Source organism: Condylura cristata, unplaced genomic scaffold (genome assembly GCF_000260355.1).
Source record: "Condylura cristata isolate star-nosed mole 26May11 unplaced genomic scaffold, ConCri1.0 scaffold00016, whole genome shotgun sequence".
NCBI lineage: Eukaryota > Metazoa > Chordata > Mammalia > Eulipotyphla > Talpidae > Condylura > Condylura cristata.
This window is the reverse complement of record NW_004567117.1, coordinates 26337439-26357133: the sequence shown is the minus strand read 5'-3', so window position 1 is coordinate 26357133 and position 19695 is coordinate 26337439. Positions and strand designations below refer to the sequence as shown.

The following is a 19695-nucleotide window of genomic DNA, read 5'->3' as shown; positions in this document are numbered from 1 at the left end:
CAACATTTGTTGTTACTAGTTGTTTGAAAATGTGCCATTCTCACTGGGGTGAGGTGGTATCTCATTGTGGTTTTAATTTGCATCTCCCTTGTTGTCTTTTTTTTTAAAAGATTTATTTATGCACACAGAAATGGGGTACAGGAGAGAGGTTCAGGGGCGGCAAGAGGTTTCACCAGGACAGAGTAGGGAGAAGAACAGGCAGATTGACGAAGTACACTGCTGAGGGGAGCAGTGGGCAGGTCAGGAGAGGTCTGCCACGCCATGTGGTCACTTCCTGGGCAGGCAGGCATCTAACTTAAGCAGAAGGCTTTAGTTTCTTAGTGCTGTGCTTTAACCCACTGTGCCACCAGAGAGGGCCACCTTTACTTTCTAACAGCAGTATTATCAATGCTTACCTCAAAAGGCAGAATCCATCTGCTACTTATATCAATGTAAATTAAATTAAAGTAAACATTATAAATACAATAAGCTGACACAAGCTATGCGACGGCTATCGTCTGACAGATTCCGGGTAGCTCGGGAAAAGCTCTGAAAAATCAGACTTTCCATGCTAAATTATGTTATGACCTCCCTTTTTTATATAATCGTAATATCAAAATATTCTGAGCAACTTTCAGTTTACAACTGGATTGCCTCCGCTGCATAAAACCTGCCTGCCCTGACAAGCAAGCACTGCACCAGGGTGAGAAATTCCTCTGAAGTCAAAAGTGACTTAACAACTGGCTGATCAATAAAAGCAAAAGGGCTGTTTCTGCAAAGTCTCTCACTGCTGGATGGAGGAAAACCCAAATCGTATCATTCTACTATCTCACCTAGCCTTCTATTCAGCTTCTACAGAATTACTCAAACTTCCTACTGTCTGGCTTTAGATACAGAAATTCATCCAGGTTGCCTGTTTTAGAGCTAGTCAAGTTTTTTACCTGCTACACTTCAAAGCAATCCACAAAAGTCTTTCTGGCTAGTCTTTCAGGATTCTACTATCTAGTCTTTAGATAAGTAAATTCACCTATGTCTCCTATTCAGAGCAAATTATGCTTTCTACTGTCTGGACCTCAAGGAAACTCACTTAAAACCTTTTAGCAAGTTTCTTCAAAGAACTTTTCGGAAACTTGATTAGCAAGAAATTTCCTCTTCCTGCCTCCCAAGATGTCTCAGGTAGAAAAAACCATCAAATAATAGGTAAGGTTTAAAGGACTTTATTCTTATCTATCTTCACTATAGTAATATTAGTCTTAAACTTTGAGCACCTATGTACTTGTTCTTTAACCTTGATTTTAGAATGTTATAATCTCAAGTAAAGGTCAAATGACCCCAGACCATTCTTAGACCCCAGACCATTCTTAGAAAAAAGGTGATTGTGATCTCAACCCCTTTCGTATGCTAATGTCACCCCCCTGCCTGCTTGAAATGTGTAAAATAAACCTTTGCTGAAAGCAGAGCAGGAAGATTTGCACCCAACTCAGACTCCCCTGTCTTCCTGGCACCCACTCCTCTCCCCCTCTTGGAATCTCTGCAAGCCCACGCCTTCCCATCTTAGGGTCCTGCCTGTGTTGCCTCCAGACACCTCAAAAGTTGGAGCTGGTGTCCGACAATAAGCTGTCACTATTATCTAGTTATAGAAGAGCTATCAAACTAAATAAAAAACCTTTTTAAGTCAATATGATTACATCTATATACACTTGCCCAATTTTGATATATTTTTAAAAAGATTCACTTTACCAGTGCATACAAGAACTGGGGTGCAGGTCAGAGGTACAGTGGGTGGAGTGGGGCAAGAAGGTTCACCAGAAATAGAGTAGGGAGCAGAACAGGCAGATCTACTGAAATGCCCTGCTGAGCGGAGCAGTGGACAAGACAAGAGAGGTCTGCTGTGCCATGTGGGTCAGAATGTTGGCCTGGGATGGAATTCATGCTGCACTGGCTGGAGATAGTCTGTTAATGCTGAGATTTAACCCTTGTGTCACTAGGGAAGCCCAGACTAACACAATTTTAAAAGGTTTATCACTAGGTCAGAGGAAAAGTCATTTTAGTCTGAATACAAATTATATTAAGCTTTTTATTTTGTAATTACCAGGTCTTTTTATTTTGTAATTGCCAGGTCTTTTAAAGATGAGCATAAACTTTATCTTATAAACTTTAAACACCAATTTTTAAGAAAAATTTTGAATACTGAATTTTGCTTAAAAATTCATATTAATGAATATCATTTTAAGACTTGAAATATACTGAGTTAGTATTTGATATGTCATTACTACCTGCAATCACAACTGCCAGGAATTCAGTAATTAAATATTAAAGGCATAAGCAATTTGATTGCTTACAACTCTTACAGGCCTCTTTCTCATTTATTTTCTACAATGTTAGATAAGCATCATTATACTCTTCAAAAGACAGAGATAAGAACTTTACAATAGAGGTATAGATCAACTTTTCGGGTTTTAATTATTTAAATAATGTTTCCTTATAATGCAATCCAAATGATGGTCTTGAGCATATAACTTAGCTCAAATTCTTTGATTTCAAAACTACCCCCTTCCTTAATAAATCATACCAGTATTAAATAGCATAAACATCACTCATGATACAAGGGTATGTCCTTATTTTCTGGTAAGAAAACTCTAAAAGAACAGGATTACAGCGTAACTATAAATCATAAAAGATTCAGTATCTAACAATGAAACCATTATCATGCTTTGCAAGTTTAAAGAGAAATATAATCTGAAAAGAGGGTATTAATATTTTGAGAAAATTCATTCTCTTACATACCAAAGGGAATGGCTCTTTAAAAGTTGGTATCCATAAATGAAACTTGCAGGAATTTTTGATGCACTTCATGAAATTTAAAAAAAAGTTAAATAGGGGCCCTCCCTGGTGGCACAGCGGGTTAAAGCACAGCACTGACAAGCGAAACCCACTTCTGCATGAGTTCGATTCCCACCTGCCCCAGAAGTGACCACATGGTGCAGCAGACCTCTCCTGACCCGCCCGCTGCTCCCCTCAGCAGTGTACTTCGTCGATCTGCCTGTTCTGTCCCCACTCTGTCCTGGTGAAACCTCTTGCCGCCCCTGGGCCTCTGGCCTGTACTGTATGCACAAATAAATAAATCTTTAAAAAAAAAAAAGTTCAATAAATTCAGAGTGTGATCTTACTCAAATCTATTACTTTAAAGAGTAAAGAGGCAAAATATACATACATAAAACCACAACTGACTGAATGTTGACTATAATTACCTGCTCTGTACCTGACTTGCACTACACAGGATATAAGAGTTGCCAACTGAATTTTTTTGTTATTATGAGTAACATGAGCTTTTCTCTAAAGCTCAAGACATCTGTAGTTCTTGAATTAAAAAAGAACAGGTACTGTTGAACTTAACCGCATTCAATAACAGAGATCCTTTTAATTTCTATTTTGTTTCCTAATGTAAATATGGTCAGTCTCAAAATTGTATTCACTGTCTTTATATTTGTCCCTACTCGCTCCGATTTGCTACTTTCTATAATCCAAACCTTATCTTTTTCAAATCTACACAAGCCTGTAATTCAGAAATTCTTCCCTACCATTCTACTCTATACTCTATAGTGAGTTTCCCGCTTTTTCATTTTTTTTTGTATGCAACTTTACATTTCGCTATTTTCCTAAAATTGATTTGTTATGTGATGTTCTGTTGTTCCTGTTTACCTACTAAAAACCTAGAAACAAAGAAGGTGGTGAACAACTCTCTATTGGTAAAATGGAAGCTATGTTTCTAGAATTAAAAACTTCCTATACCCACACTCTCACTGCTCACAATACATATTAATCCTTTATGAAGTACTGGTATTTTCACTTATAGTTAAAAGCACAATAATGATGAAATATTTTTCAGTAACAGCTTTTCAGCAACAAAGAACAATGAAGCATACTTAAGTACAGGTAATTATAGACTTTCCAATTATCTGCTAAGTGTCTTGTATAATTTATTACCATTTCCATACAACTGTTAAGATGGACATCTTATAAATAGGGACAAAACTAAGCTAGTTGAAGAAAAGGGGGACAAAAATAAGTTCACTTCTTACTTAAAGACAGTATATTGGACTATAATGTTTCCATTCCAAAAATTCAAATTATCAGATGCTACATACTTTAATTTTCTTTTCGTCACAAATCATCAAATCAGTAAGGCTTATTCCCTGCAACATTCTTTCCTGTTAGGGAACTGTTTTGATTTCTAATGTAGAACACTATCTCTTTGAAGAGTAGAACAATGGCCTTCACTGAGCAATTCTAAAACATTTTGGTTTCAGAACCCTGCTCCTAAAAATTACTGAAGATCCCAAATGGTTTTAGTTTGATTATTTTGATTTATACTTACTATAATTTGAAATTAAAACTGAAACCTTTTAAAAATAACCAATAATTAAATAACATTTTAACATTAACTTGTATTTATGGACAATAACTTCTAAAATAAAATAAATAATTTAGTGGGCAGAATGGCATTGTCTTATTAGTTTTCAAAACTCCTCATTGACTGCTTTAATAGGAAGCCAGGTGCATTCTTCTATTCAATGCTTCTCTCAATTAAGATATAGTGTTTTGACTGAGTTAAAGGAAAGAATCCAGTCTCTAACAGATACAGATTTTTTAAAGGAAGTGAATTTTAATAACTTGTTCTGATAATTATGCATACTTCTCTTTACTAGTAAAACATATTCTCAGACTTTCCATAACTACTGAATCTGAAACATGAGGCAGGGATACAGCAATTTGTATTTAACATGTCCTCTAGGTGATTTTCATATAAGTTGATGATCTGAGACTTTTGATGCAATTTTACACTTAACTAATGTAACTCCCAACTTCAGTTCGGTCAAAATGGAGGGGGCAGTGGTAAAAATAATCATGGAAATGTATTAATAATTTTTTATTATCTAGTTTTTAGTTGCTCAGTTACTCTGAATGCTTTTTAGTACATTAACATTGGTTCCCCCCTCCCCCCCACTCTTTGCAAAGCAAAAGAAACACAATGCCTGGACATTATTAAAAAAAATACATCACCTGATAAGAAAACTTACCAAAAAATGTAATATCCTAATCTAGTTTTACTCTACAGACTGAACTAAAAGGTGATCCAAAAAATTAGATTTCCTGTATAATCTGATCTCAAATCAAATCTAACCAGCTTATGTACTAGAGGCAAAGGCATTATTTTAGCTCCTACAACTTCCACTAGAATGTGTGCTTTTCTCCATTTGCATCCCCTCCGAACCCAAAACATTCTTCATGAACCAACCAAAGTTACTTTCTCCATGATGTAATTTCTAGGTTCTCAGGTACACCAGGTCTTGCACTTTGCGTTTTTCTAATAACCTCTCATGAGAAGAAACAATGTACTTCCGAATTAACTTAAAAAGAAGATACCACATATAGCCACCATTAACTCTTCCTCACAATATTGTAACAGGGTGATCTCCAGGGAAGGGGAAGTTCAGGTTTCCTGCTTCATACAAGGAAGGGTTGAACTGAGCAGAGACAGAAAGCTAGAGAGAAGGAAGGGGAGATCAAGGAGACTTGGGAGGAGACACAGGGTGCAGAGATGTGTGAAGAAGCTCACCTGCTTCTCTGCCTTGCACTGGTACCAGGGTCTTGGGGAAATGGAAGGAGACAATTGAAACAGACATGAGTAAGAGAGCCTGGGTTACCTTGGGTTAACCCAGATGTTACCTTGATGTTATTTATTTTGAGTTTGCTCTTTTCCTTCCAAACTTGCCTGGTCCCTTCCGCTCCTAACCTATGGGCCCCCACCAGTAGCTGCCCTATGGCAAGTTTTGGGGCCTCAGTAGTCCTGTTTTGGTCCACGCCTGTTTGGTTGGGTATTTACCCAGTAGGAGAAGGGTTTCTTTGGATGTTTCATGTGAAAACTATTTAATCTATTTTTCTCTTCTCTACATTGAACACAAATTGTAGCCAAGACCCTTTATATCAAAGGTTTTATGTGCCAGAATATGGTTTGTCTTTATATATAGCGGAGGGCAGAGACCACTTGAAGGAGGGAGGTTTGTGAGTCTGGGATTCCACTCCTCTGGTTCACAAAAGGTTTCATAAAATTGAGATTGAACACTCAAGAAACTTTCAAAAGATTTTAAATAATATCTGAAAAGAAAGCCATATACATAAAGTCAAACTCCCCTCATTATTTAAACATCCACAGTAATGATAAAAAAAACCTAAAGTACTTATGGATTAAAAAAGGGAGATCTTGTATGACAACCTGGTTCCTTTTTGATACATCAATGAGAAAAGCAAATCAAACTGTTATTAACAATATCCATATCCTATCATGGAAATAAAAGTTTAGAGAGAAAACAGATTTTCCTTGAAACCCTAATGAGTAAAATTGAACTGAAAAACCCTAGTTCATTTACTTATTTTAAAAACATTTAATGGATGCCTATTAACTACAAAAATAATCCTCTCTCAAGTTCTTGACAATAAAAGCACATCAACGAATCAGTCTTCAGTATATTTAATCTACAAAGCTAACTTAGTAGCCAAAGCAAAATCAGAAAGGATGTAACATTAAATCAATGATCATATTTACTATTTCTTTTATAAACCTCCATATACTCCTAAAATAAAGAGTTATTCAAAAGAGGATTTAGAGGCCCTTCCTGGTGGTGCAGCGGGTTGAAGCACAGCACTGAGAATCTAAAGCCGCTTCCACATGAGTTCGATCCCGCCTGCCCCAGAGGAGATCCACATGGCATGGCAGACCTCTCCTGACCCGCCCACTGCTCCCCTCAGCAGTGTACTTTGTTGATCTGCCTGTTCTGCTCCCCACTCTGTTCCTGGTGAATCCTCTCACCCTCCGCATCCCTGGCCTCTATCCCAGTTCTGTATGAATAAATAAATAAATCTTTTTTTTTTTTTAAAAGAGTATTTAGAAGGCAATAGTGTAATGAAATTTGGATTAAAAAATGTTTGAAATATTCTTATTTAAAATTTTGACTCCAAATAATAGCCTTGTAAGTCAAAAAGAGGGAAGTATTATTTACTGACAGCAAAACACACAAACAAAATCATAAAGGCTAGTTAGCCTTTAAGGAATGTTTACTATGTGTTCATACCATACAAAACTCTACCCTGTTATCTGACTCAGCTTCCATAACACCACCAAAAAAGAGGTTTTGTTTTTGTTTATACTTTTGAAGAGAAGATTGACTTTATTGACATTAGGTATGAAGTCACTACCAAAGTGACCCAATGATGGAGAGATAACTTAAACTGAAAGAATCTCTAATTTTGTAGTCTTGATAGTAATTAACTCCTGGGTGAAACTATTCCTCAGAATTGGAACAAAAAAGAATTGCTCAAATATTAAAGAATGATAAAGACAATCAAGAGATACACTGAAAAAAACATCCAATTGGACAACAGTGAGAATGACTGTTTTCTTTAAGCTTTCAAACACAAGTATCAAAGGATATATATATGAAGTCAGAGCCTCACCTCCTCTCTCTTGTCACAATGCCAGATTAGAAGAACCATTCTGAGAACCTGCAACTTTCCACTTACTATAGATACTTAACTCCTTGTTTTCATTTGCGGATATGTTTTTGGTTATTAACTTATTCATTTTATATTAATTCTACTATTAATTCTGTGTATCATAGCAACAAAAAGTTGTTCAGTTGCACTAGTCCTCTTCTTCTCAGAAATAAAACCCTTTTCTCCTAAGAGTTGGGATAAACTTAACGATACTGATAGCTTTATTTGAGCAGTGACACAACTTATTACCTTGAACAAACTTAAAAGTTTCCTCAAAGGAACCCAAGAGAAAACACGACCACTTTTCCAACCCTACATCACAGCTTAAATTCTGTAATATCTTGCCCCCAAAATACTAATGAATTAAGAAGTGAACATTATTCACCCCAAATCTCCTCTTCAAAAGTATGCTTCAAAAAAACCAATGTTTAACTGACCACATGAGAATACACTGAAATGTAATCTCCAAACTTTTACATTTATAGTGGATACACAGCGCCCTCTGCTGCACAGACTGAGGAAGTGTCAATTAAGCTAAAAGTCCACAACCAAATTAAAGCAAGGGCCAAAAATTTCTGGGAAACCCTAATTTACATCTGTACACATTATTGAATTGTTTAAGCTTTGAAACACTCTCTTTTAATTGGTACATTGTCCTCCAAACACTCCTAAACTTCTCTGGATGAACTGTTTCTGTCTGAACTATATTTACAGATGGAACAGTATAAATTTGGGGCCAAGACACAAAAGACCTCAGTGAAATAAAACCTCAATGTCTCCTTCCTCCCTTCTCTGTATTTCATACTCAGAAACAGAACAGAAATGAGGTCGACGGAATAATTACTAAACTCCCACATTCACTCAAAGAAGAGTCAAAAACTCTAAAACTGTCCAACCAGGCAAATGAGAAGACAAAAACATTTTATTTTGAAGAATGAGAGAAACATTACTTTTCATCAAGAAAGTTCTATCAGGGGCCTCCCTGCTGGTACAGAGGTTAAAGTCTAAGCGCTATCAAACTATTGCCAACCACTGTAACATGGGTTTGATCCCCAGCCAGGATGCTAACAGACATGTTATAGCAGCAGACCTCTCCTGTCGTGGCTGCTCACTCCCTCTGCAGTATATTTCAGTACATCTGTCTGCTCTATTCCCCACTCTGACTCTGGTGTACCCTTTCACCCACTGTATCTCTGGCTTATGCCCCAGTTCTTGTATGCATATAAATAAAATAAATCTTTAAAAAGGAAGCAAGCAAACAAACAAAAAGTTCTATCAAACTTGAGGTAGGAGAGCATCTAAAGCTCTAAATTTTTAATAGTATAGTCTACACTAAAGGCTTATGAACCCAAAATATGCATACAATGGAAGAAGTTTCATTGACTACAAGCAGTGAACTGTATTTTCTGTAATGAAGCACTTTCAAATTTTACTTTAAATATATAAATTGTCTAAACTATACCAAAGTCTATTTATGCCAGATACATAATTAATGTAAAACTTTTTAAATATGGACTTTTAGTACAAGATTTAAAAAACTTAAATAAATCACTAAAAATTTTTAGAAACTGAAGACTGAATTATACTTCCATTTTCTTGACATATAATCAGTTTTCCATCCAGAACCTAATTTCATTTAACTAAACTGAGAGCACTTATCTTAATAGGAAGACTCAAATAGCTAATACATGAAAATATTAAGGAGTAATTAGGAAAAAAATAACACAAAAGAAATGCTGTTTAAAAAATATTTTAGCATTTAAAAATTAGCATTTTTAAAGTCAGTTTTTATTTTTTAAAATTTATTTATTTATGCTTACAGAACTGGGGTACAGGCTATATGTGCAGGGGTGGTAAGAGGACTCACCAGAGACAGAGTGAGGAGCGGAATAGGCAAAATGACAAAATACACAGCTGAGAGCGCGCGGGCAAGACAGGAGAGGTCTGCTGCGCCATGTGGGTCACCTCCCTGGTCGGGGAGCAAACTTCTGCTGCAGTAGATGTGGCTAGCTTCATACTGCTGCGCTTTAATCTGCTGTGCCACCGGGGAGGGCCCTGGAAGTTTTATTTTTTAAAGACAAATTTGGAACACCCTCTAGTGGAAAGCTGGTGATAGCAACTTAAAGCTATTAATTCTAGAATTTTATAATTCAATTTCTATTACACATGTAATTTAACCTCTAAGACAATGTAGTGAATAGACTCCTTTTTTCCAAACTTATTCTTAAAAAATATAAACACACACGCAGACACACAAAATAAGTTTTCAAAGCTCAACAGATGAAGTTTGATTGATCAACTTCCAAAAGTAAATTATATGAATGCAACATAGGTATAATACTGCCTCATACATTAAAAGATTTCCATTGTGGTTATAAAAGGATTAAAAGTGGAAACAATAATTTTGGTATTTTGATTCTTCTGATTAGTAGGAGATGAAAGAAAAAAAGTGAAGAAACACCCAGGAAAACACATTCCAAGTTACAATTCTCTCCAGTCTATAGTATTTTATAAGTATCCTTTGCTAAATTAGAACTTCCATGACAACAGATCATACTCTTTTGAACTTGGTTCTTGGTCTTGACACAGATGGTGCCTACATGCAAATTCTACAACAGATGACTTTCAAATTAACTTGAAAACATGAAATTCCAGATTATGTGAATTAATAAGGTCAGTGTATTAGTAATCACATTACACTCAATATATTAGGTTAAATTCTAGACATCATAACTAATAAAACAAAATGTCCTTACCTGAGAGAACATTTTAAAGAGTAATTTAAAATCAATCAGAACCTCCTGTAAGTCTAAATAAACTTGAACTATTCTACCCAAATAAGAAAAGATTATACAGAAGAGCAGAAATATTTATTCATGTCTTCTTTCAACAATGACTTATCAAATACTTTAGGTTAAGAGTGTCCAAGGCTGTGGAAGCATGGTGGCAAACTGGATACCCAATATCTCTGCTTTCATGGAGTCTGTATCTTGAATTGGGAGGGAATAGTGAAAAGTCAATATGCTCCACTAAGAGTCAAGATTTCTGTGTTCTGTTTAGTTTCCCCTCCACAAAAGTACTATGCTCAATAAATACTTGCTGAATTACATATAAAAGGGAACTTGCAGCAAGTGAGAACAGCTATAAGGAAAACAAAAGCAAGGAGCTGGCAAAGGGTAGATATATGTTATTTCAAATCACAAAGTTAGAAGATGCTTCTTAGTGGCGATACCTTAGAACGGAAGACATACTAGCAAAGAACTGGAATGAGCTTTCCAGGAAAAGAAAACAAGGGCACTTGCCTGAGGCAAAGTGGTTTGAAATTCACAGCTTTGGGTGGTCAGTCAATAGCCAGACCAGTGGCTGGTGTGGAAGCCACACCAGTCAATAGCAAAGACTTCAGATTTTATTCAAAGAGTACGGTTAAAAGTTATTGTTGGTATCATATTAGGTCAAAGCAGTAAACATGAGCAAGAGAGTAATTTCATGAGCTTTTTGGGAGCTGGGATTGAGAGCAAGAGCAGATTTAAAACCCATCTTAAGGCTGGGGCTTGAACAACTTGGTAGGTAAGTATGGTTCCAGTTACCATGGTGAGAAAAAGAGGTCAGAAGCAAGTTAAATAGACAGCAGAGGAAAAGAACACTTACAATTTGCTATATAATAAGAACTTCAAATAAGAGGTTAATATTTCACTTTGAGGTTCTAAGAACTATCAGAAAATAGGGCATCAGAAGATTATATGTACGTTACAGGGAAAAGCAAATTTTTAAAGGCAGCAGTCAAAGTTAGCTTAGTTTGAAAAGAGAAGGTAGAGCCTGTGTACCCAGTAAGCTTTTCCATCAAAGACCAAGCAGCAAGGGCTAGATAGCCATCTGGAAAAGATAATTCTTACAAGGGGTTAAGAGTTTCCCCTAGAAGTATTTAAAGGAATATTTAAGACTGTGATTTAATTTTGCTTTATGCAACTTACTTTATTATTACTAAATAGATTTCAATATAAAAATCACTGGGATATAAAAGGTATCTCTGCTGGTAGCTATTGTTACCTGTTTTTGTGAGCAAAAGGTTATCCAGGTGTCTGTCTCCAACTCCAAGTATATATGTAATTACGCAATATCCAGCTGCAATGACAGTTTAAAAAAAAAAGTGAAAAACACATGGACACACCAGTGATATAAAAGAAGCTTATGCAAATTTAATGTTAATTTGTTTACTAGTTTTGATTCCACACCAAAATTCTCAAATTTTTAATTTTCTGGACTCTGACGAGTGTATGATCTGAAACTCAAAAGAAATTACCATTTGTTACAAAAATCACTTGTAGGGCCTCCCTGGTGGCTTAGGGGTTCAGTCTCACTGCTATGACCATTATGGTCTGAGTTCAAATCCCTGGCCAGAGAGCAAAGCCACACTGCCCAGCAGACCTCTCTTGTGTCATCCACCGCCTCTCTCAGCATTCTATTTCAGTAGATCTGCCTGTTCTGCTTCCCACTCAGTCTCTGGTGAATCCTCTAACCGCATTCCCACAGATCTCTGGCCTACAACCTAGTTGTTACACACACACACACACACACACACACACACACACACACACACACACACACCTCAAAAGTCACTGGTACTAACTTCAATCAGGTTTTAGGAACCTTAATTATAATGTGTCAACCACCTCTCATTTCATATTAGACAATTTAAAAAGACATTGAAAAAGCAGTGCCTACAGAAATGAACATAAACTCATTCTATAACTGTGCTCTCTACAAGAAAATAAAATAAATGTAGGGTTAAAAAAATCATTAGAAAAACAACTTTGAAGCGCCAGCAGATAGAAAAACAAATGAGTTCATGAGTGGTAAAGACATTCATGAAGTTCACAACATCATCTTCTAAAGTAGTATGGAAAATTGCAGGGACAGAGTCATTGGCTTTGCTTTACTCTCTCTTATCTTTCTCTTCAAAAATGTCTGGAAAGCTGGCATATGTTGAAAATGCTCAAAATTAGACCAATAAAACATTTTTGAAGTTTTTTCCCCCTTTTCTCCCATTAGAATACCTGGCAACAAATGCATCTTGTAAATAATATAAGTATTTATATAAATTTATATATACTATATACCAGTACTTACAAAAAACATGTTTATTTGAGCCAGTAAGTATAAAAAAATCCTATGCTATCTATTAATAAACAAATTAATCAAAATTCAGTAAACACCACAGTTCATTTGACTCAGGTTCTAAAGGCCATTTCAAAAGTCCAAAAGTAACTTAAACAGTGATATCAGCACTCATCTTTAATTATTAATTCCCAATAATCACAGCTATAATATTGGGAAGGCTAGGTTCTTAGACGGGCACAGTATCATCATCTTCAATCCTTTCACTGAGGCCCGTTAAGTATTATGACCATCCTCCAAATGAAAGAAACCAGTTTCCAGGAGTTAACAAGAATGGCCATGATCACTGGGCTAGGATATGAATCAAGTTTGACTAAAATCCTCGTTCATGTCACTTTTACAATATATAACTCCTTCTTCATAAAGTGGCTATTTTGATAAATGCCAACACTCAAGAAGATAATGAAATTCAAACATATTTGTTTAGAACAACAACAACAAAATATTCTAATAGGTAAAATTAATTATATATGTACATTTCAAAATATATCCATATTTAGATAATGAACAAAAGATCGTACACGATCACTCCAAAATGTCTCCAACCAGAAGCCTGCCTTGTGGTGCAAAGGGTTAAGTCTCAGCACTATGAAGCAGTTACTGTAGCACCAGTTCTAGCCCCAGCCAGGGCACTAGCCACATGGCACAGCAGACCTCTCCTGTCTTGCCCACTGCTCCCCTCAGCAGTGTATTTCAGTCAATCTGCCTGTTCTGCTCCCACCCTGTCTCTGGTGAACCCTCTCACCTCCCACACCTCTGGTCTATATCCTGGCTCTTATATGCATAAGTAAATAAATCTTTTTTTAAAAAGGTTTATAACCATATTACTAGTTTACTAAACAATTTTACTATCCCTAACAAATCAGTGATTCTCAAAATAAAGTCTGCAGTGTGACAGTACTATTAGTCTGCCTATGCGATGACCTATCTATGCTTCTTCCTGAAAACAAAAGTGGGATCTGTGCAGAAGGACCGTATTGGGGTAGACTAATTTCCCAGTCTCACCTGTAGTTAGGAGTATCCAATGAAATGTAAAAAAATATATAGATCTGAGCATTTTTAAAGAGAATTTTGACTCAGCTGAGAGGTAAGTTCTTTATACTTTTTCTTCTTCTTGCCTAGACTGCAAACATAACTGCAGCTGCATCAGTGATCTGGGGTTATAAGGAAAAGGTCAAGAGAACAGGAAGCCCTGGTTGGTGCTGATGTCCCTGGTTGGTGCTGATGTCCTTAGACTACAAAAAGAGTGACAATAGCTCATATCTCGTGATCTTACAGACAAGTAAATAACTCTTATGTGTATTAACACTATAGTCAGAATTTGTTCAGCACAATCAAATGTAATATTAACATCTAGTACTTTACCAGGAGACTTGATGGTCAATGAGATAAAGGATAAGCAAGTAAAGCTGGATGGTGGAACTAATCCCCAGATAATCTAGAATTTTATAAAGTTTACAGGAGTAGAGTTACATCTTGTTCCCATATTATCCTGAATACTACAATGGTAGAGGGTGAATGGTTGCAGAGCTTGTCTAGCCTAAAAAGCCTAAAATATTTACTATCTAAAAGTCTTTAAGAAAGCAGTGGCTGATCCTTACTTTAGGTCAGTGCTACCCAAATGTAACACACCAACTAACAGTTTCATCACCTAGATGCCTGCAGAAATGCAAATTCTTGAGTCCTACTTTACTGTAAGGATCTCTAGGACACTGGCCAGACATCCATTTTAATAAGCTCTCAAAAGTGATAGCTACACACACCAGTTTAAGAAGCCTGTAAGAGTTTTAATATAGATAAGAATCCCACAGGAATTATATATAATGGATTTCTACAGGAAATCAAAACATCTGAGGCAAGGTCTGAGACTATGTAATAAAAAGAAATTCCCAAATCTAGTCCAAGCACCTGATGCTGCTCTAGAACAGCTGAAAAATAGTTATTTCCACAAGTGACAAGTCTTTCCATGAAAAAGCTAATGAGTGACTTAAAGGAAGGGTATTAAACTGAGTATTAATAAAGAGAACATTGAGGACACAGTTGAACTTTTATAGGGCTCTCTAATATTTGATTTTCAAATTAACACCTGTTAAGAATACAAAATTCTCACTGGTATGTGCCTAGGAAGCTAGCTAAAATTCCTGCAATTTTTTTTAAAAGACATCATTATGTATCAGTACGCGTGGGTTGTCGTATGGTACAAGTTACTGTTCATGTAAATGATAAATTATAATTAGTTTTTCACTATATACTTTGCTTCAAGTTGTTCAGCTATTGCTAAGAGTCATGATTCATGCAGTATTTTTGACCTAAAATGCTTATGTAACTAGACATGAATTAATTATGCCTGTCACTACTTATAAAGCAAAATGCTTTTATAAACTATTCTCCATTATCAAATTTGCTTTTACAGTGATATTTCATTATTGTTATTGGATTATTTTTTAATGGAAATGGGAAATGTATGAGATACAAGCCCTTTTATCCTCTTGTAGTAGGTTAAAGTCATAAATAAGTTTGATGGTGATTTTAATAAATGGTTTGAAGTCACTCTATAGATATAGACATACAGAGACATACAAAGGTAGAGGTAAGAATTTAGGATGTCTCAATAATTCAGTGTGTCAGTACTTGGAGGGCATTTTAGACAAAGAATATGTCTTGAAAAGTACATCTTGAGGAAAAGGTGGATGTTTCTGAGAAAGTCTGAGGAGATAAACAGCAGCCAGAAAAATTCCAGATGGCCCTGAATATATTTCAACAGAATTTTTTTAAAAAGTGAACATATTAAATATTTAACTACAGTGGAAATACTACACTAATCTAAGAGAGTCCTGTCTAAAGGATTAGTCCATTAGCTTTGTGACTCTATGGAGATGCACAACATCTTAAAATTGGTTTTATAAAATTCTGATTTAAAGTAAAGTACAAAGAGAGATATATAACTAAATCATACTATTTTTCTTTACTCTGTAAAGAGTGTAAAAGAATAAACAGTGTTCTCACATTTACTTGCATATCAACTTGACGGACACCAGTAAGTGGAGCAAAAAAAACAACATAGTAACTATTACTGCTTTCTTCTTACACTATCCCAAGCCATAAACATAATTTTCTGAAATGAAAATTATACATATATCTGTATGATAATGCCCAACAGTCAGACTCTGGATCAAAGGAGAGACTTACTAAAGAAGTTAATCTTCTAGTGAAAATTCAAGTCATGGCTTTCAACCTCTGACATTACTGAGAATGTGACCAAACTCACAGAAACACAGAAGATAAGTTTGTAATATCACAAGATGTATATAACACAGAAGGTTATTCAAAATAAGATGAAAGCCTGCATCAAATTAGTTATCAGGAAATAAATAAATGTACTATAATGTACTAGGGAAAAAAGGACAAAACCTAATTTGAACTAACACTCCAATAGGCATGATAATTAAATGCCTATTTTTTTCACATAAAAAAATCAGTTGTATTTTCATTAGCTCTTTGGAAAAAGAGGAGACACTATATAAAAGGCATATCCTATGACATTTAGCATGTATCTATAATATACCACATTTCAGTAATTTTACTAAATGAGCAGTAGTTTCAAAGTTTAATCAAGATATACAAGTTGTATGTATATGTATATAATTCAAATAAAAAAGTAATAGTCCTTTTTAAACAGATTTCTGATATAGAAAATTTTACTATCAGAAAATTAAATTTTTCAATAAATGTTTTACTCAAGGTGGGAATTATGTCACCTTCCCTTGAGTCAAGGTAGGCACTGTGACTGCTTATAGTAGAAGTGACAGTGTAACAGCTTCCCAACCCAGGCCTTTAGAAACAGACAATTCTGCTTCCTTCTCCTAAAATACTACTTGGGAACTCAATTCTGAGGAGCCAAAGTCACAGACAAGCCACATATAGGTGATTTGATTGATAGTATAAATTATCAATTACAGAAGTTATCTATAATCTCAGATGTTCAACTTAGTTAGATGAAATGCAATTTTTCAGGTCATAGAAAATATAGACTTGGGGCCTCTTTGGTGGTTCAGTATTATGAAGCTACCCATAGCCACTGTAGCACGACTTTGATCCCTGGCCAGGAGTTGACCCACATGGCACAGCAGACCTCTGCTGTTCCACCTGCTGCTTCCTTCAGCAGTGTACTTTGTTGATCTGCCTGTTCTGTTTTCCACTCTGTCTCTGGTGAGTCCTATCACTCCCAGTACCTCTGCCTTGTACCCCAGTTCTTGTATGCATAAATAAATGAATATTTTTTTTAAAAAATGAAAATACAGACTGGAAGGTCTGAATAAAACACAAAAGAGAAAAGGGTGGGGAAGTAGGGAAGAAAGGAAGAGAAAGGATAGGAAAAAAGACAATGTGGGAAAGGAAGGAGGAGTAAAAGAATTTTTCTTTAATAAACATCAGTGTTTTTTGGTCTTTAAATATACTGTACACAATCACTTTCATGAGTAAATATAGTTACATGTAATACTTTTAATCACCTTAAATAATTTGACTTAAACTATTCAGAATTCTAAAATAAGTATTTTATGTCACTGTCTTCAAAGTTTCTAGAAATATATTTTTTATATACTCCTCAGTCAAAAATGTAAAATCAAGTACAAATTTGGAATTAAGTTATGAGGTCCAAAAATCATTTGGAGTACTACTTCACAGGAGTATTGTGAAAAAAAATGTTGTGACTAAGAAAGTAACCTATACACCATGCCATGCTATGCAAGTTTAGAAAGCCCTTTATTAGCCACCTCTAGTTTTGATTGCTTAAATAGTTATAAATATGAACATAAACATAATTATAGGAAATAGAAACAAATTATATATCATAACCATTCAGGGGGTCACAACTAGTTATGAAAATGCATCTATCAAAAAAAAAACAAAACATCTTCTACAATATAAACGTAATGAAAATGAGGAAATGAGGACAGGAATAAAGGGCTGAAACAGGAAGGCATGCTACTACTTCCTATTTCAAGGAACTAAATACTAATCGTAACAGCACAGTTATCTTAGCTCTTAAGATTTATCTAAAACATAATTATTGCTGACTTAAGACTTTTCTTACAGTCTACTTAGCTGTATCACTCAAAATACAAGGAAAACCTAGAGAGATATTGACAACTTGTAGTCAGAAGTAAATTGTGATCTGTTACCAAAAAAGTGGCTGCAAAGATATATCCATTAAAGACTAAACAGATTTATAACTTCAATTTTGTCAACTTTACTCATTTCTTTTATTATTATTTTCCATCTTTTAAAAAGCCTATGTGATATATCATGAGGTGGAGCCTTGCGGAGTGCTTAGGGCATGAGGAAGGAGGCCACATGAGTAGGGTTAGTGTTTCATAGAGCTCCCTTATCCCTTTGATGATACACTTAACCCAAAGAGGGTCTTTACCTAGATTATAATGGTAGCATCCTGATTTTTATCTTCCAGTCTCTGAAGCAGTGAGAAGCAAATTTCTGGTATTTTGTTAGGGCAGTTCTAACCGACTAACATAAAACCTTAACATAAGAGTAAGCTTGGCAGTATCAGATAGCCTGAGTTCCTTTATCCCAACACATCAATGAGAATTAACACCTTGAAAAAACTTACCACAGCTTTTAACGTAAGTATCCATAACCTCAGCACTGATCCCATTTGGCCCATTTTCACTCGGTGCATATTTTCTAAAGAAGTTCTGAAAATTATTATTTACATTTTAATAAATTTAATACAATCTGAAAATTATTGTTTACACTTTAATAAATTTATTACAATCTTTTAAGCATCCTGACATTGCAAGTAATGACCAACAAGTATCTGATTTAAACCTTTTTAGTGATTATAAAATATGGACTGTAAGAAGTGTGTTTCACAGGAATCAGTCATACTGCTTTATATATATACACATATCCACACACACATACACACACACATATTTATACACACACATATATACACACGTTTCTAGCTCTATACAGTAAGAACAAAACATTAAATTTATTGCTGTATCTCTTAATTTACCACTTTGTTTCACTTTTTCCTGAAAGTGAACATGAGTGAAAATAATTAACAGGCTCAATAAAACTATGTCTAAATCTTCAAAAATAATAATATACCTAAGAATTCTCGTAATTCAGAGGAAAGTGATGAATAAATATGAGAGGCAAAAATGTGTAGCAGGCCCTCCCTGGTGGCGCAGCGGGTTAAAGCACTGCACTGAGAAGCTAGCCACTTCCGCATGAGTTCGATTCCCGCCTGCCCCGGAGGTGACCACATGGCGTGGCAGACCTCTCCTGACCCGCCCACTGCTCCCCTCGGCAGTGTACTTCGTTGATCTGCCTGTTCTGCTCCCCACTCTGTCTCTGGTGAAGTCTCTCACTGCCCCTGAGTCTCTGGCCTGTACCCCAGTTCTGTATGTACAAATAAATAAATCTTTAAAAAAAAAAAATGTGTAGCAATGTGAAGCATAAGAGATGCAACTATTTTGGAAAATAATTTTTAATTATCTACTAGAGCTGAAGGTGAGAGTAAACTATGTCTCAACTAAACTTTTTAAAACAAGCCTGGACATGAACCAAAAATCCATAGGCAAACCATCAATGTCTTTACTTTACAAATCATAATTGCAAAGAACAACATAGTCAGTGAGAAGTTATACAATGATAATTAAGTCAATGTAACTAAACAGAACTTCAGTTAGAACCTATGTTAAAATTCTTCATACAGTTCATGTCATCTTCATAACAATCCTAGAGCAAGGTACTGTTACTACCTAAAACTAAGGCTTGCAGTAAGTTTGAGGGTACACAAGAAGTCCAACATGTGTACATGACTACATCCTCAATCAAAGACTAATAATTTGTTTTGCCATGATATCAGAATTTTTTTCTCAAATCTAAATTCTACAATGAATTACTGGAACTCTCTGCATTTGAAAAGGCACAAACACACTATGGTAAATAATCTCTTTC

General features: G+C 35.4%; 1 protein-coding gene across 2 annotated transcripts in view; it reads right to left on the bottom strand.

Annotated features, from left to right (window-relative positions):
* PIK3C3 (phosphatidylinositol 3-kinase, catalytic subunit type 3) overlaps nucleotides 1–19695 on the bottom strand; it is a 113473-nt gene that overhangs the window by 22827 nt on the left and 70951 nt on the right. For both annotated transcript variants that reach the window (XM_004683867.2, XM_004683868.2), the window contains 2 exons: nucleotides 18335–18419; nucleotides 11581–11655 (listed from right to left, as the gene is read on the bottom strand). In XM_004683867.2, coding sequence (XP_004683924.1) covers nucleotides 11581–11655; nucleotides 18335–18419 — 160 coding nt within the window. The remainder of the gene's footprint in view (nucleotides 1–11580; nucleotides 11656–18334; nucleotides 18420–19695) is intronic.